We start from the raw sequence: 26,370 nt of genomic DNA, 5'->3' as shown, positions 1-26,370 counted from the left end.
CCGACCTGCAGGTGCTCTTTCCTGGCTTTTCACCCTCGTGTGTTTCTAAATACTAAAAACATATGCGTGCTTACCGAACAGAACGAGCAGACGAGTGTTTGTCTTCTGCAACCGAAACGCTGAGCCATTGGCTGAGCAAACGAACACTGCATGATCTGTGGTCGGAAACGTGCAAGCATAGACGGCGTTATTGACGTATCTTAATAGTTTGCATTATCTATTTTTTGCAAATTCTAAGAATTTTAGTTGTGTTTTGAGAGCGTTTTAGTGTACAAATGCAGAAAGTTTTGCACATGTTTAAATTTCGCGCGCTTGGCACGCTGGTCAATTGCAGCGCTTACTGGTGGCGTCATCGCAGAAGCGTCCCCAGATTTCCCTATATTTTTCCGTACAAACGATACACAGCCCCTGCACTGCCCCATTCAAGCATAGAGTTAGTAGAACAGTATAGTAACTCTATGCATTCAAGTAACCATATGCATGTGGCTCCACCTGCGTGAGCGGCGCGAGTTTGTTGCTACTGCGCACCTGTTATATTTAAAATAATTAATTTTTACAATAAAACTTGAATTAAAATGGTTAAATTATGTTGAGAGAACGCATAGATGTGTCATGTTTTTTACTGAAATGAATAATTTTCAGAAACCTAGAAAATGGTCATTTCTTTTGGGCCGGCGTTGGGCGTACCCGGTGAACGCAACGGGTACGTTGCGTTCACCCAAATAGCCAACTTATTACTGATTTGGCTTGGCTCCCGTTGGATTTTTAAAAGGCGGCGGTAGTGCGCTTTGGACATTTCTTGAATTTCTTGTGAGCGTCTGTGCAACAAGGTGTAACCTTTCTCTATGGTGAAACCTTTACGAGGTGTTTCTGCGTTGTATGTTCGATTTAAGTGGTCTTCGCTGCCGTGGTTAGTTTGTTTGGCTGGTTAGTACATGTGCAAACGGTCTTTTGTGATGTTCTGGAGTTATGGAAGGTCGTCGCCCCTATTGCAAGTACTTGCGTTGTCGCGACATCATTCGAACACTATACGATCAGAGCAGAAACAAGTGCTGTAACCTACCCCGGTTATTGTGTAGGCGTCAGCTCTCAAAGTATTGGTCAATGCACGGTGGGAGCCCGTTTTATCTGCGGATGCGTGCTTGCACCAACTCTGACGAAACTCTGATCTTTCGGGACCTATGAAAGCAGTGCTGTGTTGTTTTTGTTCCCTGCTTAGTTCGCCTGTTTACATACTCGCCTGAATGTGTGCTATTGTGGTTTTTAAGTTTTCCCCCGTGGGTCTGTACCAGATACCTCGCATTCAGCTGCTTGTCACCTGTGGTCGTTTATAACTTTGCTGCAGAATTTTGACCTTAAGTCGAATAAACTTTGGAAGGAAATCGTGAAGCTTTACTCCGGGAAAGCGCTTGTACGTCCATAGAATTTACACTTCAAATGCAACACATATCCTCATTTAAATTTTAGAAGAATTTATAGTTTCCGTAAATTGAAATTGCAGATAAACAGAATTCAATAAATTGAAGATTTCTATATGCACACCAAATAAGTTCTGCAAAGTAAAACGGTTTGTTACATTAAAGTTCAATATATGGAGGTCTAATTGTACAAAATTGATTGATATAGGGGTTGATTGGATACAGGGTGTGCATATTCACACGCCTGGTTCCGTAGTCAGTCGTTACGTGCCGCTCTACTTGAGCAATAAACCAAGCAACAATGTTAATGTTTTCGAACTGTTCATATATCGGGAGCACACCAAGAAGGTGATCTAAAACCTCCAGGCATATGGTGACTTTCTGTTCCAAAAGAAAAAAAAGTAATAGTAATAATGTGTACAGTGGCATAGCAGACTAAACAAACAAAAAAGCTGTCTTTTTAAGACAATGCTACATTTTTTTTTTCCTAATTACAGCAGCTGTGCAAGGTGTTCTAGACCAGTTACGATATTTGAAAATTCAGTGTGATGGGCCAGTCTGTTTCCCTTAGTGTTATAATGGCCTCATATTCTTGCGAAGTTAATCATATGACTCCTGTATCCTTACTACATTGAACTCCTGAAATGTTTTATCCCAGCCACTGCTCCTCATCCACCATGCTGCTTCTGCTTAATAGTTCTCAAGGCAATTATATTGCCCTCCTCTCCCTATTATTCAGGCAGAGAAACAGATCCACATGGCCATCACAAACTAATTTTCACTTGCACATGCCCTGACGTTCAAAACATTGCAGTTGAGCTGGAAGCTAGAATCAAGCTAGAAGCTAAAGGGAAGCTAGAATTAGCACTAGTGAAATGTGAAGGTTGTTAGCAAAAGTGCCCACAGTGTGTGAAGCCACAGTTCATGCGAAGATAAAAGTTTTGAGAAAAATTGTATAAATTTTGCAGTTGATATTGTTGTTTTATTAATGCTGCTCTTGCTTTAGTTATCCTTTTTTTTTAGTCACCATATGTGTTAAATGTCACAGCATTTGATATTATAGCATTGACATATATCAGTGGGGTGGGGGGTCCTTATCTGGATAGTTCATTTCTAATGCATACACTTTGCATGGCTTGTTCGCGTTGCCAACACCTACTGTATTACTTTCCTATTAAAACCTTCACAATTGTTTTTCACACATAAATAAAACAAGCAGTCTAAAAATGCTCCTTTGTCTCATGCAATATAGCGCTCCTCTCAACTAAAGCTGTATGTTCTCGAGACACAAGTTGACAGCTACATGTTAGCTGCAAAACCTCTTAAATTTGCAACAATATTGAATATATTGAGACAAAAGAGCTATCTTGGTGAACATAATGCTGCTGATGCTGACCAGCACATGAGTAGTGCTTCTTTTATTACAAACATTTAATCACATTGCAGAGAGTGTGTACCACTTAAATCACAATCATTTTATTGAGATATTTTTGTGTCATTTGCATGTGGCAGAAGCAGGAAATAGTAAGCTGACTCTGCCTTAAAGCAAACATATGCATGAGAGAGCGCTTAAAGCATTACTTGTTCAAACCGAGGCTTTGGTGTCTAGATTTCACGACGAAGAGAGTAAAATGTGAGGTCACTTGCCCTGTATTCTGAAACCATCTATGACTGGAAGCTTCATTCTACTGAGATGAGCGCAGTGCCACCCCTTGACTGAAGACGATGCTGTGTTTCACAGTAATTGACATGAAGTTTAATTAAAGCTAAGCAACCGCCTGTGTCAAGGAGTGGGGCTGCTGTGCATTTGAATCCAGGTGGAGGGTTGAGTGGAGAATACAGAAGTTAGTCATCTTTACCGATCCTTGAGCCTCTTAAGAGATTTCCTACAACATTTAAGCTCAGCCTTTCTGTTTTCTTACAGCATGGTTATTACAGGTGGTACAAAACATTCCATTGTACAGTTTCTATAATTCTTTGGGAAAACATACATCACCTCACTAAACAGGAATAGGCTCAATAGGTTCACTGGTATCATCTATAGTGTTTCCATCCAAAACCTATTGCTATTACAAGGCATTGCAGACATTCAGTGATGTAGCCAGAAATTCATTTCAGGGAAGGATTCTCCACTGGCCACTACCACTCCCCCATCACCTCTCTCTCTAGCACTATATAAATGTGTGGAGGGTTTTACATCACACCAAGGCAAACTCCTAGCACTCCCCGGACAGGAATGCTTTAGCAATGAGGATGCACATTTTTACGTTGCCAAAACTTTGCTTAACTTCTGACAAAAGTTTTTCATTGCTAAGACTACGCCTAAAATTATGCTATCATCCTTGTGCTGTTTTTAAAAATGACTGTATTAAAAATAACATTTTGTTTACAAATTGATGTATTTATATAATGTATATTATGACCTTGTTGGTACATTACTTAGGAAAGTGAACTGTGCTAAAAACATGACAGCGCTCTGTCTTGTGTCTTCTTGTTTGCAGCCCAGACTTGTTGCAGCCCAAGTAACAGTGAAGGTCAGCGTTATTTTCTTACCAGATTTGCTAGTGAGTGGTTCAGCCATGGCTGTGTATGGAAGAGAGCGGGCACTATTTTGCAAGTCGCCTATTACTTAATTGCAGGCATTATGGGCATGCTTCCCTGACACCTGCCTATTCTAAAGACTGCAAAGCAGCAAGCACAGCACATGCTATGACAGGGTAGGTGAATCTCAGCTAAGGCAACTGGCCACAGCTAGCTGGTGTTGAGCGATCGAGCAGTGATGAGACAATCCCCCTATGTCCCATAATTTTTCACTTCATTCTTGATGCCCTTAATGCGTGTCGCCACCCTAGCCCCCTTACTGTATCATCCTCCCCACTCCCTGGAGCTCTCTGAAACTCTTTTCAGCTAATCACTGTCCCGCTTTTCAACATTCACGGGGTTGTTGAATGACACAGCATTCTATAACATTCCTATATTTATGTTTCTGTGTGGACATCGAGGCCATTCACCTAGCTCCCATAGTTTGTTGTGGCGGCTTCTTAGCTTCCCTGGTCCAGCACCCCGTCCTTGATATAGATTGCCGCGCGCAAATCAGCATTCTGTAGGCCTTTCTTTCTTGTCCCGTTTTCTCTCCATTTTTTCATTCTTAGCAGTGTGTACAAACTAGCCTGAGAGCAAGCTCTTCTGAAGTTTATTAGCATAATGAAAGTCAGAGTCAATGGAAAGTAAAAGAAGAAAGAAGAAGGTGGGGGGAGTGTTCTTTATGAGTTTTCTAAACAAGCAAGTTGATATAAGTAAGTTGTATAATAGCAAGCACCAAGTATAAAAGAATAAAAAACACATTTGCACTTCTCGTCTGACGAAATTTACTGTGCTTTTACAGAAATGAAAATCATTGAAAAGGAAGTAAGTGTTTACGTTGAGATACGAGCACGTAATCTGTAAGCCTCGTAAGCTTATGTCAAGTAAAACAACATGAAATCCTGAGAGATTGAGCTTCTTAAGTACACGTGTTATAATAGGAACACCAACCTTCTTCAGTATGATAAAAGCACTGTAGATCAAGGTTCTCCACGTAGTGGAAACATTGTTAAATCTGTTAAGATGTGAATGTGGGCAAGTTGGTAACAAAGTTCTAACTTGCTAAAGCACATTACTGTCCTCATCGAACTAATGACTATAGTTTCTTGTACATGTGTCTTGATCACATTCAGCACAACATTATGCATTTTTAGCTTTCTTTAATACATTCTGTAGCCCCTCAATGGATTCAAGATGCTAGAAACCTATGTTGAACTACAAAGTGCTTGCCATTAAAAAAGACAAGAAGTCAGTTCCTGTGTTAGAAATATTTATTAGTTAGAGAAAGGCTAAAATTTAGTATGAACATTAGCCATGTCTTGAAGTTTTCATCCTACTCATTTTACAGTTGAAGCTAGCTTGCTTCTCAGGTTACTTGTGCTTAGAATTAAAGCACAACAAACAGATGAATGGCTTGCCGGGGCGTTATTCACAGAAAGTGGTCACTTTTCTCACTCTCACCATAGTGTTTGGGCTACTGCTGGTACTGTTGGCCGCATAGCAGCCAGTGCAGAGCCACTGAGTGTCGTGTGCCGATGTGCCAGTTTTTCTGAGCATGTGGACACTTCTCCCACGAGTTTCTTCGATGTTGTCTTGACGAGGGCCGAACAGTGAATGAGCCAGTTCATCTTGAAATTTTATAATTGGCGTAGAGTTTCCTTCAAGCATGCCACGAATGTTCCACGCATTTATGATGACACATCCAACAAGCAACTCAACAGCTACCTTTCTGTACCACTTGAGTCCTTTTCTAAGGCAGTTGTGGTATAACGTCATTTGGTCACTATAGTCGATGCCCTTTTTTGCTGCATTGTAATCGAGACCGGCCTGATGTTTCATGATTGGTGCATTGTCCCTTGTTTTCTTCCCACTGTCCACCAAAGTTGCTTCATATTTGGCAACAGATGTGAGTATCAGAACAGGCCTCTTGTCCATCCACTTCAGTGCCTTCACTCCATTTTTGGACTGAAGTTCGGTAACACTGCCATTTGCAACCTTTACTTCAGTGAGATCTTTTGGCAGCCCTTTCCTCACTGAGCAAACTGTGCCACGAATGAAAGTGTCTTCCTTTAGAAGGCGAAAAGTGAGCGGCAAGCTCATGTAGAAGTTGTCTATGGACAGCGGGCACACAACTTCCTTGTAATTTTGCAGGAGTTTCAAGCATACATCTTCGGCATGTCCGATGCCAATTGTTCAGTCACACTTTCCGGCATATACATCAACCTTTAGCCTGTAACCGTCTTTGGTACATGCCTTGAACAGCCTGACTCTGTAAGAACGAAAGTCTGCCACGCCATGGCACTATTGTTTCATCTATCACAACCTCCTTTCCTGGCTCAAGCACAGTGGCAAAAATTTTGGTTCAATTTCTCTACCAGAGGATGGATCTTAAAGACATGATCCTGCAACTCTGCAACCAGTTAATTGTCCGCAAAATGCCGGAACCTCAAAAGTAGGGAAAAGGCGGTCACGGCTCATATTTTGATGAATGAGTTCAACACCATACAGGTTACTTTTTGCCCAGTAGTGACTCGGATAGGAAGATGGACGAGATTAATACAAATTGGTATTCCAACAAATGCTTTCGTTTGTTGGAGATTGGTTTCCATCCAATTTTTCATCTTTGATTTAGATTTGGGAGTAGGAAGACGGAGGAGACCAATACAAATCAGTATTCGAATAAATGCTTTAATTTCTTTGGCATTGGTTTCCGTCCAATTTTTCAAGCGTGATTTAGATTTAGGAGTAGTTGACTTCAACACTTGTGTGAACCTGTTTGTTTCATTGACCATCATTTGCCAAATGTCATCCGTAATAAACAGTGAACATAAAGATGGGGCATAACGGCTAGATGGCAACTGAATGATAGTGGGCGGCCTAGAGTACGTGTGGTGTCACACTAGGCGAAGTGGTTGTTGCCGGTGTCCATTTCTCTAGAGATGGGCTGAGAGAAATGAGAGCATTGTATCCTGAATCATTCACCTCAGAATCATCAGTCAGGTCTGACTCTCCATTCGACATGCTGGCTGAGGTCTGTGATGGTTCGTAAACACTATCTTTGTCACTGATTTCACTGTCCACTGCTGAACATCTGACACTGAAGCACTTGACTCATCCGCTGGTGATCGCGAAGTTGCTGGTGCATTCTTCTGGCCCAAAACTAAGTTTATTTGTTTCCTCTACATTGTGCTTTTTTTTTTCATCCGTAAGGGGCATGAGGATCTATCTATTAGACACGCTGAAAAGTTTGGGAGTAGCAAGAAAAATGCAGGTACTTCTTCCAATGGCACGTATTTCAAAGACTGCTGCGAAAGTTTGCAAGAAACCCAACTGAGAAATGCGCCGCCACTCCACTCTCCGAAACAAACATGCCACCCCATGTCCAATGCAATAAAAATATATATTAGTTGCAATTTCAAACCTCAGATGGCAACACAAGAGCGAGAATTCTTGCGTGTGGGTCACTGGTGAGTCACGCCACACACAGCATAAAAACGTTTTCGTTGAGTGCATCGTGGATTGCCAGTGGGTCAGCATTTAACATCAGACAAGTAGTCTACTGGCTATCTATAATCTCACGCAACAAAAATCGTACCTCTGAGTTAAAGTGTCATAATGTTATCGCAGCAGCAAGCAGATGAATGCCCGTAACTTTGCTGCTGCATAGGAGCACAGGCTGTGCTGTGATGGCACTCAGAGTGACACGTGACTTAGATTCAAGGCAGCATCAGTTATTTGTTGAATCTGTTGCTGCAGTGAACTAATTAAAGTTTAGAGAAATAATGAAAAATACAACCCGAATGTCTGGGTGCTTTTGTTTTACTTCGCACTGTAGCAAGAGAGATGAATTTCCGTTTCGTCTCCTTTTCCCGACGTTTGCACGCGCGCAGAGAACGAAACTATACGTCATTGTCTACTGTGTTCCAGCATTGCGATCATGAATGCTCTTTTATCCTCTCGCGTTTGCCTCAGTGCTGGGGCACTGACTTATACCGCTAATCACGTGTTCTCGTGTAGAGCGCGCATTATCGTCCGCTACAGGAAACGAGACAAGCGCAACAGCTCGCGCGACACCGTCACCGGAAGTGTGCCGGTGACGGTGAAAAAAAGAAGACGGCAGGGTATACCCGCCGCGACCCCTCGGCTCCGGTATGGGAGAACGCAGTGAAGGAAATTTGCTTACACAGGCGAAACGGGGAATGTCGAGAGAGTGTTTATATAGGCGGCGACGCTCGCCTCCTGAAATCATGCGTTCGCGGCACTTCAATCATTCTCTATCTGCTCTTAATGAACCAATTTGAAAAATGCTTGCGGTAGAACACTTCTTAGAGGGCACGTAACAACTTTCAGTGTATAACCAAAATTTGTTATGTAGCCTGTGAGGGGCCCTTTAAAACAAACTCGGTAAAAATCGGATGTACTGTGGGATGTTGTTACAGCTGCGTCGAGCTTCACAGCCCTCTACACAAGCATTGCTGTGAAGCCTGTGGCAGAAATAGAGTTTTATTCAAGCAAAGGACCGCATAGAGCGCGCTCTCGCGTTGTGCTACGTGAATTAAATCATTCGTTTCCTGCCTGCACAAACGTTTGCATCTCGAGTGGATTTCAAGCACACCGTATAATAACGTGCAGTTCCGTCGTGCTTCGCAGCACTATACACAAGCACTGCTGTAAAGCTAGTGGCAAAAGTACGATGCCATGAAACCAGATCAATGCATATACCTCGCTATTTTGGTGCGCTGCGTGAATGGAAACATTGCTTGCCTGCGTGCACAAACGTTTGCATCTCGAGTTAATATCAAACAAATCATATAATATGTGCAGTTTCGTCGAGTGCTTCACCGCACTGCATGCAAGCATTGCCGTAAAGCCTGTAGTATAAATAGGGTTTCATGAAGTCAAATTAATGCGCAAACCTCGCACTTGTGGTGTACAAGGTAAACAAAGAATTCGTTGCCATGTCTCCGCAGTAGTTGGTCACGTTGATTTGTGTGAGCATATTGGTTCATGTGCCCCATCTACCTCTGTGATGAGAAAATAAGCAAGAATATCAGCTGCTATGTGTCGATGCATATGCTTTTTATTACAAGGTGTAGGAGCAGTACATCTTACTGCATGAGTAAACCACTCATGGAAACAGTACGTTCCTTGAACATTGTAGCTATTTAATAGCCTAGGAAGCGCGCTATATTGGAAGTTGCAATTTTTTTTCTGTTCGCAAAATTCAATAACTCGATGCTTTTTCTAAAAGCAAAAAGTTATAAATTTCGCAATGATACGTATGCTGCGTCAGTAAGTTAAGTAGGCAGCACATAATTAGGCTAAACCAGAGGAATATCCGCAGGTAGGGATTTATACAAATGTACAAAGTATTTAAAAAAAATGTTTTCAGTGTGGAGTAAGGAGTTGCATGTGCGTCCAGCGCTGATTTCCAGCGCTTAATTTTTGTTGAACCTTGATGTAACAAAGACGTAACACTCAGCACTCTATTTTGTTACATCATTTTTTTTTTACGATGGAACACTGCATTCTACTATAGGTGCCGCTCATGCGCCCCAAAATTTTGGCCCCTCTAAGGAAGTCACTGTTCTCTAAATTTCGCCCGAAACTTAGATATCGCTACTTCCTATTGACACTCGTGAAACCAGCAGCCACGTCGGCTTGCCGCCTTTACACCGGCCGCAAATTACTTTTAAAAAATGTGGCACGCGCGGGCCGTGTATATGCACTCTGCTGCGCGCGGACAGCCATATGCACGGGCACGGCCGGGCAAGAGACGTCGCGCGCTCTCTGACCCTAGCGCGCACTTGATCACGGGACGTGGACAGCGCGCATAAAGCTGCCATCCTTCTCGGCTCACAAACGCACCCTTTCATTCGCAATTAACCCCAGCATGTGGGATGCAACGGAGCACTATAATTTTTGTCACACTTGGACTTTAAACCAAACATCAGGGCGATGGCGAAAATTCGCTTAGGGTGTCCAAAAATTGCTATCGCAATAATACACTATGGAGAAAGGTATTATGTAAATTATCTGTGGATGGGTCGAAACCCCCCAATTTCCCAAACACGCACCCATCCACTGGCACGCTGCACACATGGATACCGCGCGGCACGCTGCATCATGAAGGCGTATCGTTCTTCGCTAGCTCTATGATCATTTATGCAGTAGTCACTTGGCGAGAAGCTTAATTTCCAACCTATGCGCAAGTCTCGTAGCTGAATTTCGAAAGTACACGGACCATATATATGTTGGCAAAATAATCGGAACTCACTATTTAGACTCGCCAAAATTATAATTAGCTGCTCACTTGAACTCATAAGAATATATATTCTTATGAGTAGTATATACTACTCAGCCGAGCTCACTCGGGCTCAAACTCGCCAAAATACTGCTCAGCTGGGCTCACTCAGACTCATGGGATGATCTCAGGGAGTTGACTCATCAGTGAGTTTGCCAGCGTATGATGTGTGCTGAACCACAAACCTGGCTTTCTTGAATAAAAACAGTTGGTCGCTGCAGCATATGGATGCACATAAGTGTAATTCAGAGAGCGCGGCATTGTAAAGGCTGCCACAGTTACCATGCCATGCTGCAGCTCATTTCAATCATGTCAAATGCAATACCCCTGCCAGCTTTTAGTCAGTCGATCAAATGTGATTGCTATTTATCTCATCACAACACCTCATTTTCCTGCCTAAGGCTTTGGGTGAATTTTCCTTGGCATCCATTTTGTTACTCTAACAGGTTACCAGTTATCTGCTGCCTATACGAAATTTGAAGTTGTGCACATGTCATGTGGACTCCATGCCAAACTCGTAGTACTGCATGCGTTTTTGCAGTTAGGTCTAGAGTTACAGAATCGCATGTGGGAGTTACTTTAGTTAGCAGCTGTAGCTTTGGAACAAACACGTGCATGAGAGTGTGCTTGAGTGTTACCTGTCAAGACTGGGAGCACCAAGGCAACTTGTGCAGTAAAGGCATGGGCAGTACGGGCCCACAGATTTTACTAAGTGTGGCTGAGGTGATGCGTCTAGATTTCACTATGAAGAGAGCCAAATAAAAGGTTGCCTATCCATCATACCTATTCTGGAGCCTTTTCTTGAGCTTTTCTAAAACATTAAGCTCGGCGTGTACACTTTATCACAGCATAATTATTACATGTGATATAAAACATTGTATTGTGCAGTTTCTCCAACTCTTCGTGAAGGCATCTATCCATACATTAAACAGGAATAGGCTCAATGTTGACATATCTCCACAGTAGGATCTCCAGGACCTCGTACTGTCACAATGCATCACAGACATTATTTAAGTGAACTCCAGAAGTGAAGCTCTTCGTTAACATTGGCTAAAATTGTATTTTTATATAGCAAAGTGATCATGCATAAATCTGTATGTCATGACAGAACACTTTATTTCTCACGGACTTTAGTTTACAATTGTTTTCAAGATCAGGAAAATTGTGCAGTGTGCTAGTTGGTTCAACATACTTAACACTGTTGTGCGGAGTGACGAAGGGACAGGACTTGAGCGAGAAAGCAATAGACACCTGAGCACAAACTATCAACTGGTGATTATCACAAGGGAATGATTCTGCTGAAAAGTAGGAACCAAAGGAAAAGACAAGTCGTGGAAGCATACAACCTCAAGGTGGACCCACAGGGCTCATGTGTCAGCCCACCGTCTATTTCACTCAGCAATAAAGAGATTAGCATAATCACTGACAATAGAGGGTGTAGGTAGACCGGGAAGAGGACTCCTGTGCATGCGTGTAGGCTTTATGTACGCTTCACTTGCAGAAAAATAAACCAGTTCATAGTTTGCGCTCAGGCGTCATGTGTTGTTTTCTCGCTCAAATCCTGACCCTTCATCGCTCTGCGCAACAGTGTTAAGTTTTCAGGTTGTTCACTATGTGATGTAGGAAGGGTAAAATTGATGGGAAATCCCAATATTCTCGGGCATATCGTGAAAAATATGGCCCAAGTCAAGTGTCATTTTAGGCTTCACTGTCCCCTTATATAGGGCAAATAGTAATAGTTTGAATTCTATGGACGCTGGTTGCTTTTTCTGACTTAACCTAGGCAGTGCTCAGCTCTCAGTTGAAAGGAACAGGTAAACAGGAGGACTTGCCACATAAGCAGAAGGTAGCACTCCAGACTTAAGCTTAATATACTGCGTGCTTCCCCAGCCCTAGGGGGCTAGTCTGTAAGTGTTGACGAAGTGGACTGTCCATTCCAGTACACGCTGAATGAATAGAGCACGAGAGCCCATGGTGATGATTGCCACTTGCTCTACCAGCTTATAGCTCTACCTAATCAGTGTGTGCTGAAACAGTCAACTTAGTGGATCCTTACAGAATCCTTCCCTAGACTGATGTTTATGTTGGTAGGTTGCAAGTATTGCACTTTCTTTCCTTTGATGTGGGCAGTTCCCACATATGGATGCAATTTAACATATTGTATTCATACTGCCTTTGGTCTATACATATCTAATTCATGCTTATAACCAGGCCTACAAGCTCTTGTCCTGCATATTTATATAGCCTTCTCATTGGAGAATGGAGTCATTCTCCATTATACCCTCAAGCACGTGAAGTAGACACTGCAATAACCCCAAGGGAGGGGGGACAGTAACGCAAAAACCTTACTGGGCTTGTGGTGCTGCTGAAGGATGCACACATACCATTTATGCTAAAATTCCCAGCAGACATTCCAAAGTTTGTACGAGTTCGACTTTAGCTGGCTAAACTGAATGATTCATATTGAAGGCAATTCTTGCAACATATGGTCAAACTGAATGAAACTGGACAGCACAATTAGCTGTGTTCATCTACCATTTATACGACTGCTGCCCCGAGCATTTTGCCTGTTACTTTGCCTTTCGTTTCTGAACTATCAAGTTCAAGTACACATGTACTTTATTACTGTACAAGTAGAATGGCTTCAAGGCTTTTCCTGGGCATTCAACAGTCACTATTTATTCCTATAAGCCTTCCTGCATGTGAAGGCAAAAGAAACTTATTAATTCATGCTGGAAGTATAAAAAGACAGGTATTTGCACAGAAAATGTTTATTTTGAGCACCGCGGTTCTTGCTGATGTAGATATGGTGCTGGCTCCCTCCTTGTCCGAAGCATGTGCTTGCTGTACACAGCACCAGATGATGGCTTCCTAGGTCAAAAGATCAAAGTGAAATAAGAGGCATTTTGTTTTAGCCCCGGAAAGAAAAAGCAGGATTGAGACTTTAACATGTATAAAAAATACTTGCCTAAAGAAAAATTAATACACAAGCAAATTCACTAAAGAGGTTCACTTTCAAGAGCGAAAGTATGGTTACGATGAAAATTACAAGGAAGCTTCACTGCTCATTGAGGTTTCGGTTCAGTAGTTGAGCCACGAGGGTTAGCATGCTACATCTTGCATATTATGTTTTGTAGAACAATATTGCACTTTGAACAATGTAGTGCCTATTTAAATGAACTGACAAGGAACGCTGAAACTCCAGGCTAGTTTGGTCTGCACAAGATATGATACAGACACTGTACTGCATTCATTTAGTGTTTTTGTCACTGATCTCATGCACAAAGGTCATTGACACCTATCCTACATGAAATGCAGTTACTTCTTTGAAGCTTCATCTAGTCCTTGAATTTGCTGCATGCTTATGTCTAAGGGAGTTCGTTTGGTTCCTGTTAATGTAGTACATCTAAGCAACTGTTATCAAATGCCCATAGTGTTCCCTTGCATGTACAAAACATTTTTGGCCCTTTCAATGCACAATACTCATTACATTTGACACTTGGGACTCGTGCAAGGCGCCATTTAGTATTATATGCTTGTCCACATCTGATAATACTTTCATAGCTGGGTCATTCCCATGCCAAATGCCTTGGTTATTACTGTGACCATCTCACACTTTTCCTTTAGAATCTTCTTGTCCACTTTTAAGGAAGCACCCCACGACACAATGTCCCCATCCTAGTGGTGCTATGGAGTTAACTTATGTGCTAGTTGTAGCAGATGACGTCAACTGAAGGCCACTGAAGATAAAACTCTCTGCGACAATTCCTTTTACACAAAAAATGCAAACAATACAGAATAGTCAAAATGTAGTTATCTGGCAAGACTGGCTGCATCCATCATCTTTGTTTGGCGCAATTCTGAGGTGGCTCCATGTTACAAGACGCTTGGCGATTATTGCCATGTGACTGTTTGGGACTCTATAAAACACAAGAATTGCCTTACTCCGGCCTTTCTCTTTGTGCAGCGGCCAAGGTTATTATTCGTCCAATTGCACCGTGTCCTGTTTGTGTGTCCATAGACTAAATTCTTCACCACATTGTTTTTGCCGTATTTCGTGAGTGACCCATGAACTCATCTTGGGGTGGGACTTCTTATCTTTGGCGTTTGCTTCTATCTCTTGTCGTCAGCGCCTCACACAACTGGATGATGCCACTGGCAGTTCTCTTCCTAACCACGAAGAATGCATTCGTCTCGTCACCTCTTCCGATTATGTTCTTTGGCCACCTAGAGAAAAGATTATAGGTGTCAACTCCTGTAACATTGTGGATGGCGGCGTATTCATTCTACCCTATGACCATACCCTATCTCGAGCAATTCTGATTACCCCTGGCCTTATTCCCTTCTCTGAGGGGTCTGCATTGCTTACTGCAATAAACCAAATCGAACCCCAACTGTTGCCTCGTGGATCAACTGTCACTTGAGCTGTTGACACTCATGTCGTTGCAATTGTCACGAAGACAGCTCAGTGTGTTCTTGCGTCTGTTACCGTGCGCTGAACAAAATCGTGCGCAAAGATGTTCACCCCGTGTCACGGATGGATGATGCACTAGATTCACTCCACGGTGCTGAGTATTTTTCTAGCCTTGACTTTAGACCAGGCTACTGGCAAATACCGATGTCCAAATCCGACAAAGCAAAAACGACATTTGCTACCCCTGATGGGCTCTACGAGTTCAGTGCGATGCGTTTTGGACTCTGCAATGTGCCTGCCACATTCGAACGCATGATCGATAAGTCTTGTGTGGCTTGAAATGGAAAACCTGTCTGTGCTATCTCGACGACATTGTGTTTTCAACCATGTTCTCACAACATTTGCAACATCTTGATGAAGTCCTTGCCTGTCTTGCAAATGCTGGTTTGCAGCTCAACACACGCACATGCGCGTGTGCGCGCGCACACATACACACACACACACACACACACACACAAATGCAGTTTGGCCAGCGAGGCCATCAAAGTTCTAGGGCACATAGTCTGCAAAGAAGGTATTCGTCCGGACCCCGAGAAGCTTACTGCCATCCTCAAATTTTGTGTCCACTGCGTCAAAAAGACATGCACAGTTTTCTTGGACTTGCTTCTTCCGGCACTTCATATGCAACTTCGCTACACTTACGTCCCCGCTCCATCAGCTCCTCCCCAGTAATGCACCCTTTGTTTCGTCCGACGAATGTGAACATGCTTTCCTGCTTTTGCAACATGCCCTGACGTCAGACCCAGTACTGCGCCACTTTGATCCAACCGCGCCCACCATCTTTCACACCGACGCTAGCAGTCAGTCTCGGTGCCATTCTGCTACAATGCGACAACACAATCCGCGAACGAGTAATTGCTTAGGCTAGTCGTGCACTAACCAGTGCAGAAAATTACTACACCATAACCAAGCAGGAGTGCTTCGCTGTTGGGCCGTGCAAAAATTTCACCCATGTCTTCATGGCCGCCATTTCACAGTCGTTACCGACCATAACACACTGTGCTGGCTTTCATCGCTAAAGAATTTATCAGGTCACCTGGGTTGCTGTGTGCTTCACCTACAGGAGTACGATTTCAATGTCACCTACAGGGCTGCAAAGAAGCATCAAGACACCAGTGCTCTCTCTTGCTACCCTCTGCTGAATCATGACGATTCACCATAACCTCTCCGTGATTGTGTGCGTCCTGAGTCCTCTTCATCGGCTTTACCCATTGTAGCCCTCGAATGGCTAAGACACAACAGCCCATCTGTCCTTGTGTCCCACTAACGCATCGACCCATACTGCTGAACTATTCTCCAACGCATGGAAGATTCTTCGTCACCTCCAAACGCCTGACTTCGTCGACAACTTAATCAATTCAAGCTGCACAATGGGGTTTTACATCGCAACATTTATCACATCGATGGCAACAAATGGGTCCCGGTCATACCATGTTCTCTGCAATGTGAGGTGCTTGAAGCCTTTCACGATCATGCGACGACTGGTCATCTAGGCTACCACAAGACTTACAACAGAATATGAAGTTGCTGCTCCTGGCCCATCTTCAGCCGTTGCGAAGTATGTTGCACCCTGCGTTCATTGTCAAAGCAAACCCAACAGCTCCTTCTGGCTCTTTACAACCTCTGCCTTGTCCCGCTTCGCCTTTTGAAGCAGTTGGAATAGACTTGTACGGTCCTCTTCCCATGACCTCACATGGAAATCGTTGGATTGCAACGGCCATAGACCATCCAACACGCTATGCGGAGACGGCATCTCTACCATCCTGGACTGCTGCTGAAGGCGCCGATTTCTTTCTACACAACATTATCTTATGCCTCCCGGAATGACGGCGAGTTCCGTCCTCCCGTCGCGGAGTGCCAGCTTCAATCCTGCGGTCAAGTGCCCGCGAAAGGCATCCAAGACGAGCATGCTCGGACACTGCAAGAGTGCCCCTGGTTGCCGATTCCAGACGGCCTTAATCCAATTGAGCATGAGGGCCTCGTCCATATAGCCCTTTTCATTCACGCGAACGACATCCCGTGGGAAAGCCTCTTTCGGCAGCGTCTTCCTCTTGAATATTATGTCTGGGGGCAGCTTTCTGCCATCTGCAGTACACGCGAGCATCACCATGAATGCGCGTTCCCCGTATAAAGAAGCTCGACTTCTTTTGTGCCGCGTTCGCACACTGTGGTGAGCGACGGCATGTCGAACCACATCGGCGTTTCATCAGCGTTGCCGATCTGTTCCAACATGTAGCCATGCTGCTGCCGGAGACGGATAACATAGCGCTGGAATTCGACCAACTTGTCCTCGTATGCCTCTGGCTGCTTCTGCCAGATTGATGTGCGCTGTCGAAGTGCGAATCCCTTGCGTTGCATGAAGCGACGAACCCAATAAATGGAGCCCTTGAATTGTTCCTTGGGCAGTCCGGATTCTCGGGCGATCTCAATAGCTTTGATGCAGATGAGTTCTGCTGTGACTGGCAAAGATCTGGCACGATGCTCGCGGACAAAATCCGCCACCCTGTCTTTGAGCTCCGGGTGCACTGCGCCATAGAATAAAGAACTTCGTCAGAATAAAGAACCGCGCAGCGCCCGCGAGTTGGGCCGCGTCGGTCACCAAGGGGGCGATAACAATGCGGATGCCGAAAGGTCTGCGCTCCTACATGCTGCAAGACGACTATTCATGCTGTGCCAAGGGCCGGTATGTAAGTCAAGGGGTGAACTTTTAGGCTGCATTCACACTTGGTCTTGGAGCAGGCGGAAGCGGAAAAAACTTGACAAAATCCGCCCGCCTAGGCGGAGAAACGGGCGGAAAACCAGGCGGCGAAAAAAATCGGTCTCGGACCGATTTTTCCGCCCAGGCGAAGCGGAAAGACGTTCCGCTTTACCAGAAGCTGCAATCGCATGTAAACATCCGGTCGTAAAATTTAACGTTTTCCGTTGCTCATGGTCTATTTTTAGGAAAAGCAACTAGCTAAAGCTATCGAAACTATGTCTTCTTTATCTTCCATGGTAGACGAAAGTTAAAAACGACACGTGCAGTTGCGTGAAATGGTAGTTTTTAGTAACTGATGGGTCAATGAATGAACGTGTCTTGAAATAGTGTGATGAACAGTGCCACCAGGCGGACAAACGTACGCAAACTAGATAAATGTGGGCGAAAGCGGACGTGGTTTCCGCTGCAGTGGCGAAACAAATGTGAACGTTTTGTACATGCGCGAAAAAGATTATCCGGCCGCTTTGGCTTTTCCGTCCGCTTGCGGTTTTCCCAAGTGTGAACGTAGCCTTAGTAATATTTTTGGGAAAAAACCTCAACCTATATTCCGCACTATACGGTACTCGCACTGCTGGAGACATATGCCGTGGCCGAGAACCTACGGCTTCCCGACTACTCTGGTGCCACCACCTGTGCCACACGCAGTTGCACTGCGGCACCCTGCCTAGATTGAGCCCATAAGCCAGGAAAGCCACGCGCGGCAATCTATGTCCGCAGCACCCTGGCGCGTGCTGTTCTACCTGTTGCTGACATCGCCGGTGGCCCCTTGGAGTCATGCGCCATTGTGGTACGCCTTGGCAGCCAGGACACGGCTGTGGCGAGCATCTGCATCCGTCCAGGAAAGCCGTGGGATCCCTCCAGCCTCATCCAGCTGGCTGTTCGCCTTGGTGGGCATGCAGTCCTGTGCAGTGACTTCAACGCACACCACACGGATTGGGGAAGCCGCAGCTGCACCCGCTGAGGCAAAGGCCTCACAGATGCCATCAGCTGAGCTGGCCTGCTGACCTTGGAACACCAGGGAGCCCACCTACGTCTACCACAGAGCTCGCACGGCCATTGACCTCTCCCTTAACACTGAGCAGTGCTCCTACTCCTGGGCCACAACTTCGGACAAATGGGGATCTGACCACTTCCCTATCGTGATCAGCCCCAGGTCTGGGAGAAGGCCTAGGTCAAGAACTTACATCACAGACTGGTCCCTGTTCCGGAAGCACTGCAGCAAGTTGGACGATGGCCGTGACTTCCTGAGTGCCATCGTGGATTGTGCTCAGGCTGCCAACGTTCAGTGCTCTACCCAACCAGATACCCCCGCTCCGGACCTCCACCTGCTCAACATTCGTGCCTCCAGGCGCCGTATGGAGCGTGAAGCAATCCGGACGGGCAAGGCAGAGCATTGGACCGAGTACAGACGTGCAGATGCCCGCTGCAGACGCCTCTGCTCTGCCATCGAGGGCAGGTCCAGGGGACCCCTGGCTTGGAGACTGCTCAAATCCCTCACCAGCAGGAGAGGAAGCCTACAACCTGTCCTCATCGTGGCCATCACGCTGTGCATCAGCGAAGAGGCCCTTGCGGAGCTCCTCGCCAACCAGTTTGCGCCGGCTGTACCACGCACTGCAGCCATCCTGAAGGTAGGGCAGCCTTCCGTCAGCCTGCCTAGCTGCCTGCACAACCACCACACAGGGTCTTCGCTTCCGTAAATGGCCTGTCATCCAGTCTTGGGAGCCTGGCCTCACAGTTCATTGGCCCAGAAAGCAGTCCGAGCACTTTTTCGCTACCTGAGGGCAACAGACTTGAGTGCCCGACTATAGACATCCTACACTTAAGTTCTCTCTCCCTCTTTCACTCCCCATTCTCCTCCCCACGTGCAGGGTAGCAAACTGGACTCAGCCTGGTTAACCTCCCTGCCTTTCCGTCTTCCCTTCTCTCTCACCACCCAGGGTGGACATCGAGCCAGGTTATGGCTATCTACCAGGACCCGCTGACGCTGCACGAGCTCCAAGCATCGCAGTGCACCACGAGCCCAGTGCACCAGGAACCCAAATGCTTCGCAACCTGGCCACCAGCGAGCAGCTGCACCTGCTTGACTGCTTAAACATCTGGCAGTCAGGGCAGGTGCCAGAGTCATGGCGCACAGCCTACGTGGCCCCCATCCTGAAGGCCGGCTGAAAAACGTGAGCTCCTATCGGCCAGTCTCACTCACCTCTGCTGCTTGCAAGCTGATGGAGGCCATTGCTTTCAGGCCGATGAGCAGATAGGGTTCCGGCGGAGCTGATGCAGTGCGGACTCCATCGTGGACGTGGTCTCCACGCTGGAAGAGGCCAAGGCCTGCGGTGACGCCGTGCTCCTGGTGCTTATCGGCATGAAGGGGGCCTTTGACGGCCTGCCCTATCCAGTCGTTCAGCAGGCCCTGGACCTATTTGGTAGAGGGCGTCCCACAAGGATCAGTGGTGAGCCCTTTCCTGTTCAACCTGGCCCGACTGCCTGCTGTCCTGCAGACTGACCCCCACAACCACGTGAATACCTCCATCAACGCGGACCACATTGCCCTATGTGTGCGAAATCCACCACACAGCCACAGCAGTGCGCGCTCGGCTCTGCAAAGAGCCCTCGACACCGCCGCTGCTTACATGAGCTGCATTGGCCTTGCCATCTCGGCAAGGAAGACCGAGGCCATGCTGCTCCACCCAAGAGCAATCGCCCGTTGCACAGCTGCAACTGGAAGGCGACCTTGAAGCCTGGCAGTGACGTACCCGGGGCTACACGTTCATCACCGGCTGACCTGGCTGCCTGCTGTCAAGACCCTGCATGTCCAGGTCCTCCGGGTCCACAAGGCAGTCTCCCAGCTTGTTGCCCGAGGACAGAGCTGCACCACTAGGTGGGCTCTGCGGCTGTACCATGCAGTAGCCACCTCACGCCTGCGGTACGTCCTCCCACTCGTGGCACTACCACGTGCCCGTCTCAAGAAGCTGGAGCTGCAGCATAGGGCCGAGATTAGGTTCTGCCTGGGCGCTCCCTGCAGCTCTGAAATCGCTGCAACCTTGGCCGAGGCAGGAACATGGTCCCCATCACTCCTGTCACAGCCCACATTCTACAATCAGCCACAGCTGTGCACATCGCTGAATGACACTGCGTTCAGGAATATCGGTCACATACCGACCGCACACACAACCCCCATCACACCTGCACTGAGCATTACGCTGCGGAGAAAGCTTATCAGTGAATGGCTACTGACAGCGCAGCGAAATTTTGGTTCTAAAGCAATTTTTCCCGACCGTGCAATGAGGCCGCAATGCGAGACCGCAACGAGGCCGCAATTTGGTGACTTTATTCACTACCGCCCTTAGCCGGCAGATCTGAACCGTGCATCAGGAATGTGCATTTCCATTGGGGAACAATAGAAACTCTTATTTAGGCTAAACAAGCGCGCGTACGTACGTACTTACATGCCGAACTCGGGACATCTGCCATTCAAATATTCTGCCATGTAGCAGCACCGTAACCAAGTATAACCAAGTAATGTTACTGTTACGTGCTTCTGAAAAAGACTCTAAATAACTCTGAAGGAGCGCAGTTCCGTGTAATATACGTTCTCTGCATTAGGACACTGTAGCACTGGCTGGCCGGTGTGGCGGTCCCTGCAATGCATCACAAAAGCTCGTGAGGAACCTGGCTATAAAGTATCATCACAGAACACCTATATATGGCATCATGCAGTCGAAAGATTAGCTACGCGTAGTAGATGCACATCAAACGCAAAGACGAAGTATACTTACGAGAAGCAAAAGCCCGAAAAATAAGCGATCCACCGCTTCGTGCACTCCGAGCCTGCCATATGCCATATTATGCCGCCAAAAAGGCCGGATGTGACATCACGGACGTGAAAAAAACAAATACCGAATGTGGCGTCCCGGACGTGACGTTTGGGTGAACCTAACGCTTGCGCTGCGTTCACCGGGTGAACGCAGACACTTTCTTTCTTTTGGCGCATGCTGACATATGTCGAATCCGTTTGAATCCAATCCATCATGGTGAGCGCGCGTGCGTTCTGTTAGTGGAAATTTAACATTTCGTTGGTTCAATCTGTGTTCCTTATCATTTCGAATCTGTGAAACGTTCAACGCGTCGTACCGCTGCCATTGTCGTGACAAGTAACCTTTTGTCGACATCGCCAAGAAATTTCGACATCGCCCAAGATGGCAGAGCGGCCTGAAGATCTCAACTTGCCTCTCTCTGTTGTTACTCGCATCGTCAAAGACGCCCTTCCAGATGGCGTCAACGTTTCGAAGGAAGCACGGGCAGCGTTGGCCAAAGCGGCAAGCGTGTTTGTACTCTACACCACTTCCTGTGCCAACAACTTCGCATTGAAAAGCAAAAGGAAGACGGTGACTGGCTCCGATATCATATCGGCGATGGAGGAGATGGAATTCGAGAGTTTCATCGACACACTCAGTGGAAACCTGGAACAGTTCCGTCAAGGGAAGACGAAAAAGGACGCTAACCGAGCTAAAAAGCAACAAGGTGTTGGTGACTTGGTCTCAGCTGGCGATACCGAGATGGGAGACGATTGCGAAGTCGATCCAGGTGATGAAGCGAGCTGAAAAACAGGCCGATACCACGCAGTCACTTGATCTGATTTGACCCATGTTACCAAGTGCGAGACAGCCTTGCCGTTCTGGTTGGAAAACTTGCTGCCGGCCGCTTGTGCTCTCCTTTATTTGTCTGCGAGTGATTATTTCATTGTCTTGTGCTTGTCGCTGTTATTGTCATTACTGTTGCCACAAATTATACGGCCGCGCGAGATTCTACAGTCCATGAACGGCACCTGATTTGTTTACTGTAACTTGAAAGCCTGCGTGCTGTGCCCGGTTGCAGTACTTGAGGTCCATGCTGTGGCGTCTTGGTTTAAATCTTAAATAAATACATACTCGCGAGCTTTCGGACTGCTTCTATTTACTTATACCGTTATCACACGGCCGCTTTCGATCGCGGTCACGCCCGATCCGGATCGAAATTCTAGACCGCGATTGGCTCCCTCACGCAGCCTGCGGAAAGGAACCAATCGCGACCGAGAAATTAGATTCATATTTCTTTATCGCGATCAAAAGTGCGCCGTGTGAAACCCGTATTAGTGTAGGGATACAAGCGCTTTTGCCGCAATGCCCGAATATCTCGCGAACATGTTCCGGCATTAGAACTACCTTAAAACAAAATCTAGCAGCTAATAATGACTTAGCACTCCCTCTAATGCAAAGGTAATCAACAAGATTGGCCAATGATTTCTATATCAGACAATTTAATAAAATAGTGCCTCTTTGTCCACAATATTGTGTAGATTGTGCCTGTAAGCGTTTGTCCTGGTTTGTCTCGTCCAGTTGATTTGCTTCACGCTACCTCAGAAATCGTGACATACCAACTAGCACAAACCACTACCCTTTTATGTAAGCCAAGCAAGGAATTTTGTAATTTCTTCGCTTGTCTGTTTGTGACTTGTAGCTATTACTTCTTTTTAATTGCAACTGTTTTCTTTTTCTCAACACAGCTTTCATCAACTGATTGACAGAAATGTGTGTTGTCATTAAAACATGTGAACAGCTTAACTTGGCCGTGTTTGTACTAAACTGGAACTTGTGTGTATCAGCTTTCGAAAGAGCATTTGAGTCATATTCTGTCTGTGAACTTTCCCACAAAAAACTCAATAAGGTACAGTAAAAGCTCGTTAATTCGAACCGCAAGGGGAAGCCACTTCAGTTCGAATTAACGAAAGTTCGAACTAACGAAAGTGAAGGAGGGCAACAGTACACTGCGATTTGGAAGCAGTAGGGCATGTCAGAAATCTGGAGTGTCGGAAAGTGATGGCGTGTGCCGCGGGCACATGCCCTCTTCAAGTCGAAGCTCTGGATCCGACTGTGCCACACCACCGATGTCCACCGAAACGAACGTTAGCCGAGGCTTAGCACCATCACAATGAATCGCGACGGCCGATACCTCCTAAGCTGAAAACAGAGGTGCACAACCGATGAAGACTGCCGAGACAAAGACGCTGAACACGTGAAGGTGGCGAAGGCCCCGATTCGTTGGCTCTTGATTGCAAGCGCAGCTGCGACGTACTTGATTCGCTGTGTTTTGCAGCTTGCCGTGCCATCTCCGCACAACATTACCAGCTGTACAAGATTTGCAAAGCCTCTGAGATTCGCAACGGGCAAGAAGTCTCGGAGGTTACGTAGAACGGAGAGGCGGCAGCCGCCGCTGCCTTCTGGCTGACCCCGCGTCGGTTAGATTTTTTTCCGATTTTGCCTTCTCTCGCCGTTCTCTCCGTTTCGGAGGCAATACAGCCTTGTGTGTAGGCAGTAGGCGCGTTTCTCTGGCTATGTGCCAGGCGAGCGTAGTTCGAATTATCCATGAGGGAACCTTCTCGCGTTCGAATTAACGGACTTTTTTATACATAGACTTCTATGGAGCTTGGCCGGACCAAATTGTACAGTTCGAATTATCCATAAATTCGAATTATTGAAGTTCGAATTAACGAGCTTTCACTGTATTTGGGAATGTTGGGCATAATTATGGTACAAGCATTAAAAATGTACAGCCACTAAATGCATGTGATAAGTCAAGCTGCTGAGGTTCCACCAGCTGAGTAGAGATGGGTCATAGCTAAATGAGTCGCCTAAAAGCATCGCAAATGCCATAACATGCACCATGTATAGGGTCCTTCGTTTTCGGGTAAAACCTGATAATTCCCAATTCTTGCACCTCAAAACAATTCAGGAAATCGGGTTGAAGCAAGTCTCTTCCCTAACTTTGCCCTTTCATAAAAAATAAATGCATGTTTTACAAAACTAATGAACACTGTCCACCTTTTCTGAGCAATTGGTAAAGATGTATCATTTTATTAAGATATAAATATGATATATATGCCTCATTTTCACTTGACACTCAAGTGAGAACTGGCATATGTAAAAATATAATGCATTGAGCGCCTGCCAGCCTTTGTTGCTTTTTGAGTAGCAGCGTTTATATAAATACGGCAGTGGTGCATTCCATTGCATTTGCCACACGTTTCATACATGTAAACAGCGATAACGCACTAGGAAATGAATTACCAGCGCTGACAGTGCTCTGGCATTGCCAATGGTAGCTGTCACGTTGACAGGATGTTTACCCAACTATGTTTTGTTCAAAGAAGGGTGCATGGTTGATCACATCTAGTTGGTATACAGGATGTCCCAACTACCGTGCACCAAAATTTAAAAATATGCAAATGCCATGTCATCATCATAAGCCAGTTTTATGTCCTCTGCAGGACGAAGGCCCTTTCCCTGCTATCTCCAATTACCTCTGTCCTGTGCCAACTGATTACAACTAGCGCCCGTAAATTTCCTAATTTCATCGCTTCACCTAGTCTTCTGTTATCCTCAATTGCATTTACCTTCTCTTGGTACCCATTCTATAACCCTAATGGTCCAACGGTTATCTAACCGGCGCATTACATCACCTGCCCAGCTCCATTTTTGTTCTCTTGATGTCAATTATAATATCGACTATACCTGTTTGCTCTCTGATCCAAACCGCTCTCTTTCTGTCTCTTAACGTTATGCCTAGCAATCTTTGTTCCATAGCTCTTTGGGCGGTCCTTAACTTGTTCTCAAGCTTTTTTGCCAGTCTCCAAGTCTCTGCCCCATATGTCAGCACTGGTAAAATGCACTGATTGTACACCTTCCTTTTCAATGATAATGGTAAGCTTCCAGTCAAGAGCTGACAATGTCTGCCGTATGCAATCCATCCCATTTTTATTCTTCTATGAATTTCCTTCTCATGATCAGGCTTTCCTGTGATTAATTGACCTAGGTGAACGTACTCCTTCACAGACTCTAGAGATTGACTGGTGATCCTGAACTCTTGTTCCTTTGCGCGGCTATTCATAATTATCTTTGTCTTCTGCATATTAATCTTCAACCCCACTCTTACACTTTCTCTGTTAAGGTCCTCAATCGTTTGTTGTAACTTGTCTGCATTGTTGCTGAATAGAACAATGTCATCAGCAAACCGAAGGTTGCTGAGATATTCGCCGCCTACCTTTACTCCTAAGCATTCCCAGTTTAATAGCTTGAATACCTCTTCTAAGCACGTAGTGAATAGCATTGGAGAGATTGTATCTCCTTGCCTGACCCCTTTCTTTATAGGTATCTTCCTACTTTTCTTGCGTAGAATTAAAGTAGCTGTAGAACCTCTGTTGATATTTTCCCAGGTATTTACGTAAGCGTTCTGTACTCCTTGATTACATAATGCCTCTATGACTGCTGATATCACTATTGAACCAAATGCCTTTTCCTAATATATGAAAGCCGTATAGAGAGGCTTATTGAACTCTGCGGATTTCTCAATAACCTGATTAGAGACATGGATGTGATCCATTGTAGAGTATCCCTTCCTGAAGCCAGCCTCTTCCCTTGGTTGACTAAAGTCCCGTGTTGGCCTTATTCTATTGGAGATTATTTTGGTAAATATTTTATATATTACTGGGAGTAAGCTAATGGGCCTATAATTTTTCAATTCCTTAACGTCTCCCTTTTTGTGGATTAGTACAATGTTTGCATTTTTCCAGTTTTCTGGGACCCTTGCAGTCGATAGACACTTCGTATAAAGAGCAGCCAGTTTTTCAAACATTATGTCTCATCCATCTTTGATTAAATCGACTGTTATTCCATCTTCTCCTGCCACTCTTCCTCATTTCACGCCTTGCGAGGCCCTTCTGACCTCATCGCTAGTTATAGCAGGAGTTTCTGTATCCTGTTCATTGCTGTTTCTAATTGAGGTATCCTGACTCCTCTTCCGC

General features: G+C 45.6%; 1 protein-coding gene and 1 long non-coding RNA gene across 2 annotated transcripts; both read left to right on the top strand.

The window, feature by feature from the left end:
* The first annotated feature begins 678 nt into the window (after nt 1–678).
* LOC139054393 (uncharacterized) lies at nt 679–19,743 on the top strand. Its single transcript, XR_011511178.1, has 3 exons — nt 679–927; nt 3,920–3,952; nt 19,475–19,743. It is a non-coding gene; the product is annotated as an uncharacterized lncRNA (long non-coding RNA).
* A 1,987-nt stretch (nt 19,744–21,730) lies between these two features.
* Nucleotides 21,731–22,135, top strand: Chrac-14 (DNA polymerase epsilon subunit 3 Chrac-14). The gene has a single exon (XM_065440629.1). It carries the CDS (start codon nt 21,731–21,733, stop codon nt 22,133–22,135), a length of 405 nt encoding a protein of 134 aa, XP_065296701.1.
* Nucleotides 22,136–26,370: the final 4,235 nt, after the last annotated feature.

The sequence above is a fragment of the Dermacentor albipictus genome, chromosome 1, assembly GCF_038994185.2.
Source record: "Dermacentor albipictus isolate Rhodes 1998 colony chromosome 1, USDA_Dalb.pri_finalv2, whole genome shotgun sequence".
NCBI lineage: Eukaryota > Metazoa > Arthropoda > Arachnida > Ixodida > Ixodidae > Dermacentor > Dermacentor albipictus.
Note: the sequence above shows the minus strand (reverse complement) of the source record. Positions and strands in the feature narration are given on the sequence as shown.

Excerpts from the sequence above, each read along its gene's own strand:
- Chrac-14 (XM_065440629.1), top strand. The coding sequence starts at position 21,731 with ATGGCAGAGCGGCCTGAAGATCTCAACTTGCCTCTCTCTGTTGTTACT.